Consider the following 14,308-nt stretch of genomic DNA (forward strand, 5'->3'; position numbering starts at 1 on the left):
GAAGAGCCATCTTTTTTATAGATTGATTTGATTTGAAGGAAAGCCTCTGGTGTAAAGGTGGCAGAGTAAATACCTGAAGAGTGATGTTCTCTGTTCGGGCGATCAATACTAGCCCCATGACTCTACTTCTGGCTACCTTCTAGTTAAAAACAAATTTTTTAATTCTGACAATTTAATTGCCCTTCCCAAGTTCACATTAACTTGCTTGGGGAAAAAGGGCCTTAGGTAATTTTTCAAAGAGAGACCCTCCAAAGTGGTTATTTATAAAAGTCATTTTGTAACGGGAGATTTCTTTAACTTTGCAGAAACTGAGTCATATTTTTAAATTAAAATTAATACTTCCTCTTATTATTAAATATTCTTTATGGAAATTAGCAGCAAGCAGAGGTGGGTATTTGATTCTTGAGGGCATTTTCTTGCATTTTATAGTTTAAAATTCATTAGAAATTAGTTGTAATGATTTGTAACATTCTTCTAATGCACAGGTCCCAGTTTGTCAGAACATTTATTATTTATTAGCAGAACATTTTAGATCTGGAAAGAACCAAAGGCTAAAGTGTTCTAACTTTATTCTTTATAAATAAGGAAACTGAGGAAACAAAAAGCCACACAATTCTTGGTGGATACAGGACTAAAGTGCAAGTTTAACTGATGACTAATCAGATTTTCTTACTCCAATGCTACACTGTCTTCTGAAATTCATTTTTAAGTATAATGGGAACTTTACATTTAAATTAAAGCCACATAAAAAATATTTTAAATGAAAGAAAGATTGGTTTTAATTCAAATAATAAAACAGTTAAGCAGTAGAATCCTATTGAATTCAAGACATTTTCATTTTGTAGAGAATGTGCATTCTAATGGAAATATATGAGGAGCATTTTAACTTAGTTTAAGAAGTATCTTTTAATCATATGGACTGATATAAGTAACTCATCTGGTTTGTTGGGATGACAAACCATGTAAAGATCTTAAATCTTGTCATTCTCTTATAACTTCAATAATGGCAGATACTGTTGCTTCCTTTTTTGGATCAACATATGTTAGGTTCCATAACCAAAGCTTTTCGGGAACCCGTGATCATTAGGAGATGAACTTGGTTTACTCACCTAATTTCCTAATCATCTTTCATAGTTTCACTGATTTTTCTAGAGTAAATTTTCTTGACTTGGAACCCTTTGGAAATTGCATAAACTCTAAAGTTGAGGACATTAGTTGTGTATAAGGTATTCTTTATGTGTCTTATACAGGATAAATAGTTAGGGTATAGTTATTTCACATCACATTAAGTGGATACCATATTCATTTTATTTACATCTGAGGTCACCTTGTTAGTCCAGTACTAATTTTTTTAAGGTGGCTAATTTTTCATGTATAAACTTCTTTTACTCTACTATGGACTATTGCTGACTCCAGTTCACTGTTGCAGTGGAGTTTTAAAAGGGGCTTTATGTGTTATAGGTGGAACACTTATCTGTGTCCTTTTTCTGTTTTAATTTTACTTGGCTAACTTGTGTTGCATAGATGAATCAACTCATGCCTAGATCTAGCTCTAAAGAACTTGAACTTTACATTTTGAGGACCAGCTTTTCTCTGAGCCCTCTTATTGCTCTTAGCTTCAGTGAATAAAAAGTCATGTTTCAAAGAAATTTTTGACAGATTTCTCCAGTTTTATGTAACAATTACAGTTTAATTACTAATATAGGGTAAATATTAAGCCAGAATAAAGTGAGAGACTATATGAAGGCAGTCTGTTAATGGTGATATGAAAAATTTAAATAGTTTTCATGTTTGGTAATAATTGTATTAGCCCACAAAAATCTGAATCAAGCTTTGAAATGGAACCAGAAGTGTGTTCTGACTTCATCCAATTAAGCTTTTATACTAGTGTAGAATATATTCACAAAAAATATCAAAATAGTTGATACTTGTTTTAATGATTGAATAGAAAGCAAACAAAAGTTAAAAATATACTTTCCCCAGCACATATAAACATGATAATTATCTTTTATTTTATGCTTGGGATAGTTTTGTTCTAACAAACAAAAAAAAGTTCTTTAGCAGAGAGCTATTAGACCACTGAGAATTGAACACCAGCGCATGTGGTGTGTATTAGAGTACTGTTGGTAATTTTACTGCTGCTAACTTAAAATCCTCAAGGGGGAGTTAATTACAGGAAAACCATTCTAAATATCAGTAAGCTGCATATTTTCCATGACAAGAGGTTTTTCAGTTGAGGTTGAACAATTCCAGAATCTGAGCTTGTAAAAATAAGTAAATAAATAAATTAAAGTGGGTGTTTGTGTGCATACAGTAGACTTATAGTACTTCAGAATTTTTTCATAAAATTTTATTCATTTCAAACTTACTGTGTTTTAATATGTGTCAGCATGATGAGAACATATTAAAATTTTTTAACTTCCCATTGGAAGGGATAACAAATTCTATTTAGTGGTCATTTAAATGAATGAATTTATTTACTGAGCTATTTTAAGCCATTGCATATTGCTACTTGGCTCCTCTCATTTTTTTGTAAGTGTTTGCACATTAAAGAGCTTTTTTCCATTCTTTCCAACCTCCCTCCCTCCTTCCCAAGTAAGCTTGGTGTATGTGTACTTCAGGACATGTATGGTAATAATCAGAGATAGTAACAAGCAAGGTATTGAATTTGGTTGTTTCTGAATTTGGTTATCATATGCTCATCAAATTTAGGTTAAAATGAGTATTTTTGTACTCTTGTTTATTATGATTTTGACTTAACCGTTTTAAAGGTGCTATGAGAAACATAAGAATTACTAAACTAATCCTTAAATTATATATACATTGATATTTGTATAGTGGTTAAGATACTGTTACCATAATGCTTGGATTTCATCCTGATTCTACTTCTTACTAGCTGTGTTGCCTTGGGCAAGTTATATAACCTCTCTGAGCCTGTTTACTCATCTGAAAAGGAGAAATTAGCAGGTTTATGAGATTTAAATAAATTAAATATGTAAAGTGTTTTGAACATGCCCTAGCACATGGTGTTATTTAATATTAGCGTTATTATTATCTGCCTTGAAGAAGAAGGAATTGTAAATCTAGAAAAAGAGAATGTAATATACCGATTCTGTACTAAAATCTGATTGGCAATTGTTATTTTATTATGATTTGCTTTATTTATAAGAAAATATAGAAGATGGTGATTTCTCTTATATATCTCAATGACTATTTTTAGCAACAATGATAGTACATTGGAAAATATCTTGTTTGGGCACAGGGCAGTGTTTATAATTTTAGAATAAGAAAATACAAATACTTGACAATACCTGAAACAATGATATAACAACCTATGCTGCTCTTTTCCTAAAAATTGGTGAGTTTTTAGCATATTTCTTTGTAGCTTAAAAAATAAAGTCATTTTAATAGATATGTTAATTTTTTCTAAATATTTACTGAGACTTTTATCTGTGTGTAGCATACTATGCCTGTTATTTGTGCATATGAAGGAAAACAAAATTTGATATACCCATAGATGGTATTCAAAACTAAATATAGAGAGCTATTCTTATGACTTCCTCATTTAATATAAAGCCCCTATGTTTTTATAAAGCGGTGCCATTAGTATATAAATGATATACATTGTGAACTCACATGAATATGATAAAAATTAACCTTAACTGGTCATATTACCCATAACCATACCTATTAAAATCAAAGAAGCTTTGTTTTGTCAAAACATTTGGTAACATATATGTAGTTTAACTGTGTAGAAAGAACTATGTAGATAGATATTAGTCGTGTTACTGGAAACTGAGGGCTTTATCCTTTCTGGGCTTTGGGCCTTTTGCCTAGGCAGAAACTGCAGTGAAGCAAAAAGCCTAGCCATCTGATTTCCATATCAATAGCTACTGCCAGGGTGGATCAGGTGCTTTGCCTCCTGGATTTCCCTCACTGGAAACCTGGGAATCCTTTAGCAAGGATTCTAAACTTTCCTTTAGGTGATGCTATGAGGTTTTAAATATCACAGCCCAGAATTTAGTGTCTGTTTTTCTGTATTTCTGAAGGAGAAGGCTGCTCAAAGCAGTGGGAGTTAGCCTGGAGAGAGACGTATATGAGGTTTTGAAGTCAGAATTTTGAGTTTTAGTGTTTTGTCCTTTCCGCTGCACCTTTGCTCCTCTTTCTGGTTCTGCTTCTTCATTTCCTAGATTTAGTGTACCCTTCCCCTCTTTCCTCTCTGTTCTGGCTGCCTTGTCACAGTGCCTGAGTCTGGTGCTGCTGCTCTCCACAGGCTGTTCCAGTTCAGGCCCTGTAAGGCTCTTTGCCCAGATGCCTCTCCTCCCGGGCTTTCTGTTATGTTTGCCCCCGGGGTGTCTTAGCCTTTTAGTTTAAACACATGGAGTAGGCAGTGTTTGAGCCTCCACTTAGTTTCCCCAGTGTCTTACTCTTGAATATTTACTTAAAAGCTAAGGTAGGGGTCTGGGTGGGGTGAAATGGAGCGAGGGCAATGTGAAGGTAAGGGGAGGACTGGAATAAGGAAGAGGATGCAGCTTCGGAGAGTTGCTAGAGCTTTTTTGATGTCAGCTGTGGCTTCACAGTTAGGCCTGCATCCCTCATTGCTGTGAATCTCTCTGACCCTTCTTACTTACAGATTCTCCTCCACAACCACTGCCCAACCGGTTCACAATGTTTTGTCAGTATAATCATTATTTGCAGGAATGATCAGCCTTTCTTAATTTTCAGTATCAAGTAGATATTGTTTCCAAAACGGGGTTCTGATTTTTTTTTCTACTCATTTCCCCCAAAATGTGCTGCCTTTGAACCCTCTCTTGCCCTAACTGTAAGTAAATAAATGGTGGTGCAAGGGTCATGTTTAATGAGATTAGGGTGCTTGTTCAAGGTAACATTAGACTAGGCTTGGGGAGTCATGTTTGTCAGAAGGAGCCTGTGTGCCATCCCAGTCACTTTCTTCCTGTGGATGACTCCCTGTAAAAATGATTGACCATCTTTGGCCACCTATCCTTACCTCACTTCCCTGCCCCTCTGCAAAAGTACTCTCCCCAGAGTTGATGGACAGCTTTGTTTCCTTTTCATTTCAGCTGCAGATGAAGATATCCTCGCTAAAGGAAAACAGTCCATCAAGAGTCAGGCTTTAGGAAATCAGAACTCAGAAAACGAGATCCTCCTGGAAGGCGACGACGATACTGTGTCATCCGTGGATGAGAAAGACTTAGAGAATCTCGCTGGTAAATTCACTGTTTGTGCGGATGTTTCAGCTAGCTCTGGGCCAATAAGCACTAATTACTTACTTTTTCATCTGTGACTGCTCGGACTACCAAGTTTACACCCATAATTACTTTAAATAAAGATTGTTTTTGTTCTTCCAAGCATTTCCCCCCTAAGCTTTAACACTATTTCTTCTTTATTTTTCCATTCTTTTTACTTTTTTTTTACCCATCTCATCTTTTTCTCTTTTGAATACTTTTCACTGTAAGAGAAAAGTTTAAAAGCAGAACAACAAAATTGCTTCACCCGTGAGAGTTACCTAGTCTCTATAAAATGAGAGCTGTAAGTAAAATTTTGCCAATTGTTTTGTAAATAAAGCTTGGAGGCAGATGAGCTATTTGCTTTGATATACAGGTCTTAGGGAACATGCTGCATATATATTTAACTCTCTCAAAAAATCCATTCCAAGAATGCTATGGCTTTTCACAGGATCCACATATTTTACCTGATGTAGGAATTTTGATTTGCACTCTGCAGATTTTCAGTTTTACTTCCCTTATGGGAAAAATTCTCTTGTTTAGCCTGAAATTTTAGTCATTCATTAAATGCCTTTTTTTTTCTTTAATGCTTGTGGTTCTCTCCCTTCAGGAGGAAAGTCTGAAAGATTCTACAGTTTCCATGGGTGAAAATTATACAGTCTTCTGTTTTGATAATTTTAATTTAAGAGAAAAGGAATTTTTCATTTAGTGATGTATCTGAGGCCTGTACTGCCATCAATGAATTATAATGAAAAGCGAAAACAGATGATGGTATCTTCTCTGATGACCATAAACCTCTCTGTAAAGTAAAATAAAATTAATTGGAGCATACTGTTAAAGGATTCGGAATAGGAGTAGTAAGGAAGGTGGACACTACTATTCTCTAGCCTTTCCCTTCACACCTATTTACCCATTTCCTCCTCCTTTATTTTGCTTCTGTTCTTGCTACAAGGAATACATTCATACAGTAATAGAGGTGAAAGGGGAGTTTAATTATATAATCTTGACAATGGCAATAGGATTAAGAAGTAATCCACACTAATAAAGTGGTGTGGGTTAGAAATGAAGTGGAAATTGTCAGGGGTCTTCTGTTGGACCTAGGCTGCCCTGGCTCCTGCAGCTGTCTGCTTACCCTGTAATTGAATGTCTGAGAGTGATTGAAAAAATGTTATTTCTTCTCAGGATTACATGCTAATGTACAGAGGGCAAAGGAGACAGCAAAAGAACACATAGCTGCTTATTTCATCCATTTATAGGGATGAGCTTTGGGAAATCATGGCTGTTCTGCAGCTATCTGCTGCCCATCTGCAAACACAATGTATTTGTACATTGGGAATAGAGGGCAAAACCTGCTCTGATCTCTGCAGAGCATCCCTTCTATTGTCCTACTGGCACACATTAAGATTGATGTGAGATTAAGGACCAACACCCTCTAACAATCGATGGAAATGTCGATTCATCTGAATTTTGAAACACTTAGTCACCCATTGATTACCTGAATAGGTGTACCATGTTTATAGGCACTATATTAATTCAGAACTATAAGTGCCAATCTTCTGTTTCTGTTTTCTTCACTATAGGATTTGTACAATGAGGAATTGACATGGGATTTCAAATTCTTACTCTATCTCTCTCTACATAAATACACACACACACACACACACATACACACACACACACACACATATAATATAATTGCTATTTTCAGTCCTTTATTTTAGGTTTAGCTCTAATATACTTATGCCCTTCTATCTGTAGTGAATCTATTGTTTTCAGTAGCAGGCTGATTTGTCTCTTTGATAAGCCCTGTGGAGATTTGATTATTCCAATAAAAATTCATTCACTTGGAAACCCACCCTCCAGCTGTTTACTCCCAGAGTCCCTGAACTACACTAATATTAGATTTGGAAGCATTGAACAATATTTAACAGTGGAAAGGCAGGCTTAGAAAAGAAGTATTTTTACCAATCTTTCATGGGGTAAAGTTGTTATGGAAGAGGTTTTGTGTCAACCTGGCACCAAATCTTTATCAGAGAATATGGTGTAACGTTTCTCACTTCACTAATAAGCTGGCGACCTTTTTTGTTATCATGCTTCAACCAAACTAAGCTAACCTCTGGCCTTGGAAGCCTATTGAGTCTTCCTCACTCCATGTTTGATAGCCTGAGGCTTCTTTCCTAAAAGGAATGTGGAAGGACTTATTTAGGTAGAGCCACCTTCTTACCAGGAGATTAGACCAAAGCTTTGCAGACTGCCTGTAAAATAATTGCATCCTAGTTTACTGTTATCATTAACCACCTGCTATAAATCTCTTAGTATGAGAACCCTAATAACTTTGCATTTTCAGAGGAAGATTTGGGGTGGACAGAATTTATAAGTGTGGAAGGATTTGGCAGACAGTTTGGTGCTAGAGATGAGAATTTAAAAATCAAAGTTTCTGCGTGAATCTGTTAGATTTTTTGAAAAATGTTATTCTAGCTTGTGTGTTTTTTCTTTTGCTTTTGGCAGGTCCTGTTAGCCTGAGCACACCAGCTCAGCTTGTGGCCCCCTCTGTTGTAGTAAAGGGCACTCTTTCTGTCACCTCCTCCGAACTCTATTTCGAGGTGGATGAAGAGGACTCTAACTTCAAGAAAATCGACCCCAAGGTGAGAACATGAGGAGTGGGTTTCACTGTTGAGCATTTTTTTCTTATAATGGGATGGTGGGCTGCTGTTGCATAGGACTGACATTGGTAAAATCTGACAGACTTAGTTTGAATTTCTTGCTGAATTGCCTCTGCTTATATATGCAAAGCAACTGTGTTCTTTAGCTTATGATTCCCTTACCATCTAGGTAGATTATTGAAGTTCATTTAGATTCAAAAACAATTTCCACTTAATTGCATTTATCATTAGTTCATTCTGGGGTTGGGGGAGAACCACAGGGAATAATGTCTATAAATATATTTTGCCACAAAGGGTCTAGGGTGAATTAAGCTACAAAATTCAGTGAGGTTGAGAGTGGAATTATTTTGTTTAGCCTTTATATTTTCTGGATATAATACCAATATATCACTCTCCTTGCTTTTGTCCTCATGACTTACTACTCTGCTGTGCACGCAAGCATGTCTTGTGTGTGTATGAGATACCTCTGTTTCCCATTACCTATAGTCGATTTTACAAGGCACTGCATAATTTCCTATTCTTAAATGAAAATGTAATTTCCCCCTTTAAAATGTATTTCTGATACTTTTCAGACCTTGGCAACTTTATTTTACTAAGAAACATTTGTGGCATGGCCATAAAGCCAAAGCTAGGTTTAGTTTATGAAAGTGAATGGTAGATTTTGTTCTGATAGGAAACAGTCTTTTTAAAATGAGCAGAATAAGCAACCTGTAGAAGAGAAATGGCTTAAAAAAAAACTAGAATTGTTTATCTCATAGGCTGGTAGCTTGTGTGTACATCTACACAGACACATATTTTTAGTTTATTGGTAGGAAGTTCTTTGGTTTTATAATAATGTGAATTACTAATTTTAGTGATTTAGAAGTATTTCAAAGTAATTGATGAAAATGTTATAATTTTATTTAAAACTTTACAAACAAATCATCTCTTGTCTTAAATGTATATCTAGCACTTTGTTTGCCGATTTTATGAAGATGGGATTTTGTAGACTATATGACAGGAAGGCTTTGTTGGAACTGATTATTCTGAGCTTGAGAATTCAGCTAATTCAATGTAGAGAAAACTTTAATTGTGAAATTATATCAACTAGAAAAATTTCCTACTTTGTTACATGACTGGCTGCAATTGTATTTTAGTTTCTCTTAAAAAACGAAGGTAACCAAAATTACTTAAACTCTCTAATTTCTGGTAGTTTGTATGTTTGAGAGACTGAAATTTAATTTAGAATAATCTATTATGCTTTTGGATATATGTATGTAGCATAGAATCTAAAATGTGATGTGATTTGGAAGTGTACTAATGTAATTGTTCTCAAGATTAGAACCACTGCCAATCTTTGCAATTAGGCTCTTTAAAGTTACTTGCGCCTTTTGGAAGAAGTTACAACTTTTATTTCTCACTGACTTTATTCTGTGCAGCATCATTAAATTATTTCTTCCCCTTTTGCAAAGATCTTTTAGCCTAATCACAGCATTTGTCTTAGACCACTGCAACCTAATGTTATAGAAATCGAAGTTTTGCTAATTTATACACTTAAAATTTTTCAGCCAAGTATTGGAAGAACTTTTTATTTTATGTAGACGTTGGTGCTTTTTGTAAATGAGGACACTTATATTGTGGCAGTGTCTTTCTTTTTTTGTTGGTGATATCTGCATTAAATAAGGTAAAAAAAAATGATACTGAATTTGGGGAATTTTGTTCTTGTCAGGATTGAAAAACTTTTCCTGGAGTAGTTGGAGGGAGAAAGGTGTCTAATGCTATAAATACTTGTGTGCATAAGAAAAAAATGGTCATTTTAGGATGTCATTTTTAGCTTTTAAACCAAACACTCTGCCCTTAAATCATTTCTTTGTAATTGTAAGCACCTACTTCTTGCCTTGAAAATGTTCTTAAAAATGAGAACATTTTCCCCGGAGAATAAATTCATTTTTATTATGAAAAAAATCATACATTTGTTTGAACCATTTAGTATTACAGTGAGTTTGTTTTATATCTACAGGAAAAGAGGTCGGAAAAAGATAACAGTGTAGGTTGAAAGAGTAGAGATGATTTCAGAACTGATAAGATCAAAGTTTATATTTCTAAGACAAAACCATTTTTACTAGGGAATTTTTACCAGGGAATCTGAGAACTTAGGCTTCTTTTGTCAAGTGAACCAGGCATCAGAGCCCTGAGTAGCTTCCTTGTCTCTCCTCCATCTATGCTGTCCTGCTGATCATCCCTCCATACACTCCCTCCCCCGTGCAAACTTCTTCCTCAGATCCTTAGAATTCCTCTTTTGTATACACCTCTCATTCATGGTATTTCAATAAACTAAAAACTGGACTAATTCAAAGAATACATTTTAAATATTAAAGGGTAATATTGACAGATATCCTGTACCTGTGCTGCCTCATTAACATATCTAAGGGGATATAAAGAAGACAATATAAAAAAGGCAAACCAGCTCCTTTGGGATGCTTTCAGCTGTACTATTTATTTTATTTTTAATATGTTATTTCCTTGCATTAAAAAGGAACCTTTGCTAATTTGGTTGAAGTATTGAAATGAGTACTTTGGATTGTTACCTTAGAAAAGAGGAGGGGGTAATGTACTTTCCCTGTATGTAAATTCTTGAAGCAGTACTTTTTCTTTGGTCATAAAAATGGTATCAAAACCTTTTTGTTTAAATTGCCTATAAGCAGCTTTTTAATTCTGGGAATTTGATAATAAATGATCTGAGTTATGGCATTTATAACTAAGCCATTTAAAAAATTGAAGTAATTTATAAATTTGGATTGTTCATATCACCATTTGCTGAGGGAAAGGAGTATTGCTATAACCATTTTATTCCTTTTTGGTATGGTTGGTTTAATTGTTAAGTTTTTATTATTAAAAGCTTGAAAAGGACAAATAATTGAAAATAGAGTATCAACTGATCATGTTAACTATTCAGAAAAGATCCATAAACATTGCCTTTGTCAGACTGAGTGTATTTTTTTTAAATATTGTGTAAGAAAGAGAATCGCTTTATTGTTAATGTGAAATAATTTTTTCTATTTCAAAAATTAGGATCAAAATATTTTCTTCCACACGAAATCTTCTTTTTTCAAGTGTGAAAAAATATATTACTTTAAATCTCAAAATCTACAGAGCAAACAATATTATATTTGGGTAAAATTAATATTGTCTATTTTCCAAGGATGGGGAGACTTATATGGTTAAATCTACAAAATGTGCTGTATTTGTAAATTTTGCAAATTGAGTTTGAATGAAAGCTTCTTGTATTTAGTTCCTCAAGTTCACATCTTTACACTGTAAATTATAAATTGCGATCTCACCTGCCTTCATTTAAGAACAATCCACAGTCAATTACAATGTAAAGTAATATTTTTATTACTGTTTTCAACAAGACTGCTTAGGGTGAGGGTAGAGGTGCAAGAAAGGGAGGAGCACAATCTGACATTGGCACTGAGATACATTTAACATCAGCAAAACTTTTTTTAAAAGAGGAATTTCACATATAATTAAATACTTTTTCTCACTTGGTGACAACATTCAGGCAACCCAAAACAAAATGAAATGAGAGGGAGAGAAAGAAGATGAGAGAGAGGAGAAAGGACGTGGGGGAGAGAAGGAAAAAGGGAGAAACTACTATACATTGATTTGAAAATGTACCTTGGGTTTCATTTTGTGGTGGCAAAGCCCGATTGCTTCTTTTTGTGACCTTTTAAATTCACATTGTTTGGAAGAAAAACGATCACTTTTGTGCAAGAATGTGATTTTGTTTGGTTGGTTGGCTGGTTTGCTCTCTTTTTGTTTGCTTGTTAATTAACGAAGGTCTTGTGACTGCTTCCTGTTTCTTTCAGGTGGCTTACATAAAAGTTTGTGTCCGGAGTTTCTGCTGTTTGTCTCTCAGAGTTGTGTGTGTTGTGTGTAAGAGAGCACTACCGTTTGTGTCGCTTTTCAAGCAGTCCCCAGCACCCTATAGTTTGTCCAGGCTTTTGGGATTGGTGAGAATTTCCCTGGCCAACCTCCAGGTCTGCTTGGCAGCGCTCTCCAGGGCCGAATGGGGCTTGCCCTGAAAAAGGTCGAGGTTGGGCAGAAAGTAGTGAGGGCAGCGGCGGCACTGCAGGCAGGAGATGAGCTGCAGCAGGATGCCGTTGAGCCGATCGCCGAGGCACGCCTCGTCCCAGTCCGTTTCCCGCGGGTGTTTCTCGCACTCATACAGCAGCAGCGTCTTCATGTGGTAGTTATTGAGCGGCTGACCCGGCAGCTCCAGGTGGCGGTCCCGCAGCGTCTTCAACACCGAGAGACACTTGTTTCGGCAGCCTCCCATCAGCAGGCGGTTCTCAGCCTCCCCGAACTGTAGCACCCAGGCATCGCTCTCCGCAGAGCTCTGCTTGCCGGTCAGTGAGTAGCACTCCTTCGACAGCAAGTTGAACCCTTCGGCCTTGACCTCCGCTACCCGATTGGGGCCAGGCCAGGGGATATGGGGCATAGGCCACTGTGCCGCACTGCGAGGCCAGATACCGGTGCACTTGAACGCAGGGGTGATTTGCACCACGTAGCGCTCCCTGATGCGCAACTTGACCTCGCTGGTGTCTGCGATCATCTTGACCACATCTCGATAGCTGCACTTGTCCACTGCCTGAGCCACCAGGGTCTGGAAACGTGAGCGGATCTTGCGCGCCGAGAGGTAGCCGGACGCAGTGATGAACTCGACCCAGAGAGACATACTCCGCTTCCTCCCGTCACTCAGTTTGAGCACCGCGCAGCCGGGCAGGGAGCCGTCGTCTACGAAGTTGAAGACGCCCATCTGGTTTAGGTAGAGCACCACTTCAAATTCCGTGGGCGAGATGACCTCCAGCCCCTCGTAGCGGGCGTCGATCTCGCTCAGGGAGCTGATGAAGCGAGGCTCCTGCACCTCCACTTCCTTTAGCACGTCCGAGACCACCTTACAGACCTCTCGGATGGTCTTGGCGATGGCCGCCTTGCGCGCTTGGCAGCGCTCAGTGTAGTATTTATTGAGCTGGTAAACCAGCTTGGCCTGAGCGGCGATCATGTTGGGGCACAGGTCCGGGCTATACACCGGCGTCTCGCAGTACGTTGAGGGATCCAAGGCTCACGCAGTGGTGGTGGCCCTGCGGCTTGCGAGAGAGGCGTCGCGCTTCCCCTAAGCCCCACTTTCACTCTTGGTTTCCACCTGGGCTGACCGGCTGAAACAACAGCCGGCTTGCTCGCTCTTTCCCCTCTTTCGAAACGTTTTTTTCTTCGCCAGAAGGAAGGGGGGAAAAGGTAATCTTTGAAGAAGAAAAGTACCTGCTCGGACTTTTTTGCTTGATGTGTAAAATAAAGATGTGTTTATGAAAGAGATGAAGGGGAGGGGAGAAAAAGAAAAGGGGCGAGAGAAAAAAATCAGGTTACCAAGAGGTTAGGCTTAGACGTCTGCAGCCGAGATTGCCCAGAAACCTGGAAATGAGCTCTTTTAAGTGCCAAGGTAAATTTAAAAATAAAAGCGAAACATTCAGTGTTTCATTCTTAAAACTTCTCGCACAGGCTGGTAGGACTTCTTCACTCAGCGAAGGTGAGTGCCTTTCTCCTCACCCTCCCCCAAATGGAAGGTGAAGGACGTAATTACAGTCCAAAGAGCAGAGAAGTGCAACTCAGTCCTCGGCACACTTGGAGGCTTGCAGACGCTCCCCACTCTCAGCGTGATGGTCTGGTCTCTTCTCAGGGGGTCGTGTTGTAGCGGTTTTCCTCTTTTCCTACTGGAGGCGTTGTTTGGACTGGGTTTGTTTGCAGTGGGTTCTTCCTGTCTTTCTCTAGGTGCACACCGCTGGAAGTTGTTTGATATTCATTTCTGCTTCGTAATTTATAATTTTGGCCCTCACAGAATAGATTTTAGTGTGACGAAGTCGTTGCTTGCGTTGCATCTGGGGTTTAGTTATAAGGATTCAAAGGGTTTTCTTCTCCTCCCCCTTTAGGTTGCTTGTGCAGATTCCACTTTCTGAGTCGTCTCTCCCTCCTCCCCTCCGACGTCTCTCCTTTTCCTTCTCCCTCCCTCCTTTTCTCTCTCTCTCTCTCTCTCTCTCTCTCTCTCTCTCTCTCTCTCTCTCTCTCTCTCTCTCTCTCTCTCTCTCTGCCTTGCTGTTTCCTGGAGTTATTTAGTTTATGAATGGTCCAGGGCCATCATGAGGGGGGTGGAGCTTCAGTTCCTACAATCACTATCCGAGCTGTCAGTGCTTTAGCCAATCCGAGAGAGAAGACAGGCATGCTTGGCCGACGGTAGCAGCCTCCGCTGCACTTGATAAAGAAAGGGGGTAAAGAGAGAAGTAGGAAAATAGGAGATAGTGGAAGTCAAATGCTCACACACACTTTGCAGCCCCCTTCTTTATCCTCTCTTATCAGTTGTAAGGA

At 37.9% G+C, this 14,308-nt stretch overlaps 2 protein-coding genes across 7 annotated transcripts in view; one reads left to right on the top strand and one right to left on the bottom strand.

Moving 5' to 3' along the window:
- Nucleotides 1-14,308, top strand: part of LRBA (LPS responsive beige-like anchor protein) — a 688,703-nt gene that overhangs the window by 411,048 nt on the left and 263,347 nt on the right. For all 6 annotated transcript variants that reach the window (XM_029940220.1, XM_029940227.1, XM_029940238.1 and 3 more), the window contains 2 exons: nt 5,082-5,228; nt 7,755-7,891. In XM_029940220.1, the coding sequence (XP_029796080.1) occupies nt 5,082-5,228; nt 7,755-7,891 (284 nt within the window). The remainder of the gene's footprint in view (nt 1-5,081; nt 5,229-7,754; nt 7,892-14,308) is intronic.
- On the bottom strand, nt 11,261-13,908 carry MAB21L2 (mab-21 like 2). The gene has a single exon (XM_029940267.1). The coding sequence runs from the start codon at nt 12,951-12,953 to the stop codon at nt 11,874-11,876; it is 1,080 nt and encodes a 359-aa protein (XP_029796127.1). The 5' UTR covers nt 12,954-13,908; the 3' UTR covers nt 11,261-11,873.

This window comes from Suricata suricatta, chromosome 1 (genome assembly GCF_006229205.1).
Source record: "Suricata suricatta isolate VVHF042 chromosome 1, meerkat_22Aug2017_6uvM2_HiC, whole genome shotgun sequence".
In the NCBI taxonomy this organism is placed as follows: domain Eukaryota; kingdom Metazoa; phylum Chordata; class Mammalia; order Carnivora; family Herpestidae; genus Suricata; species Suricata suricatta.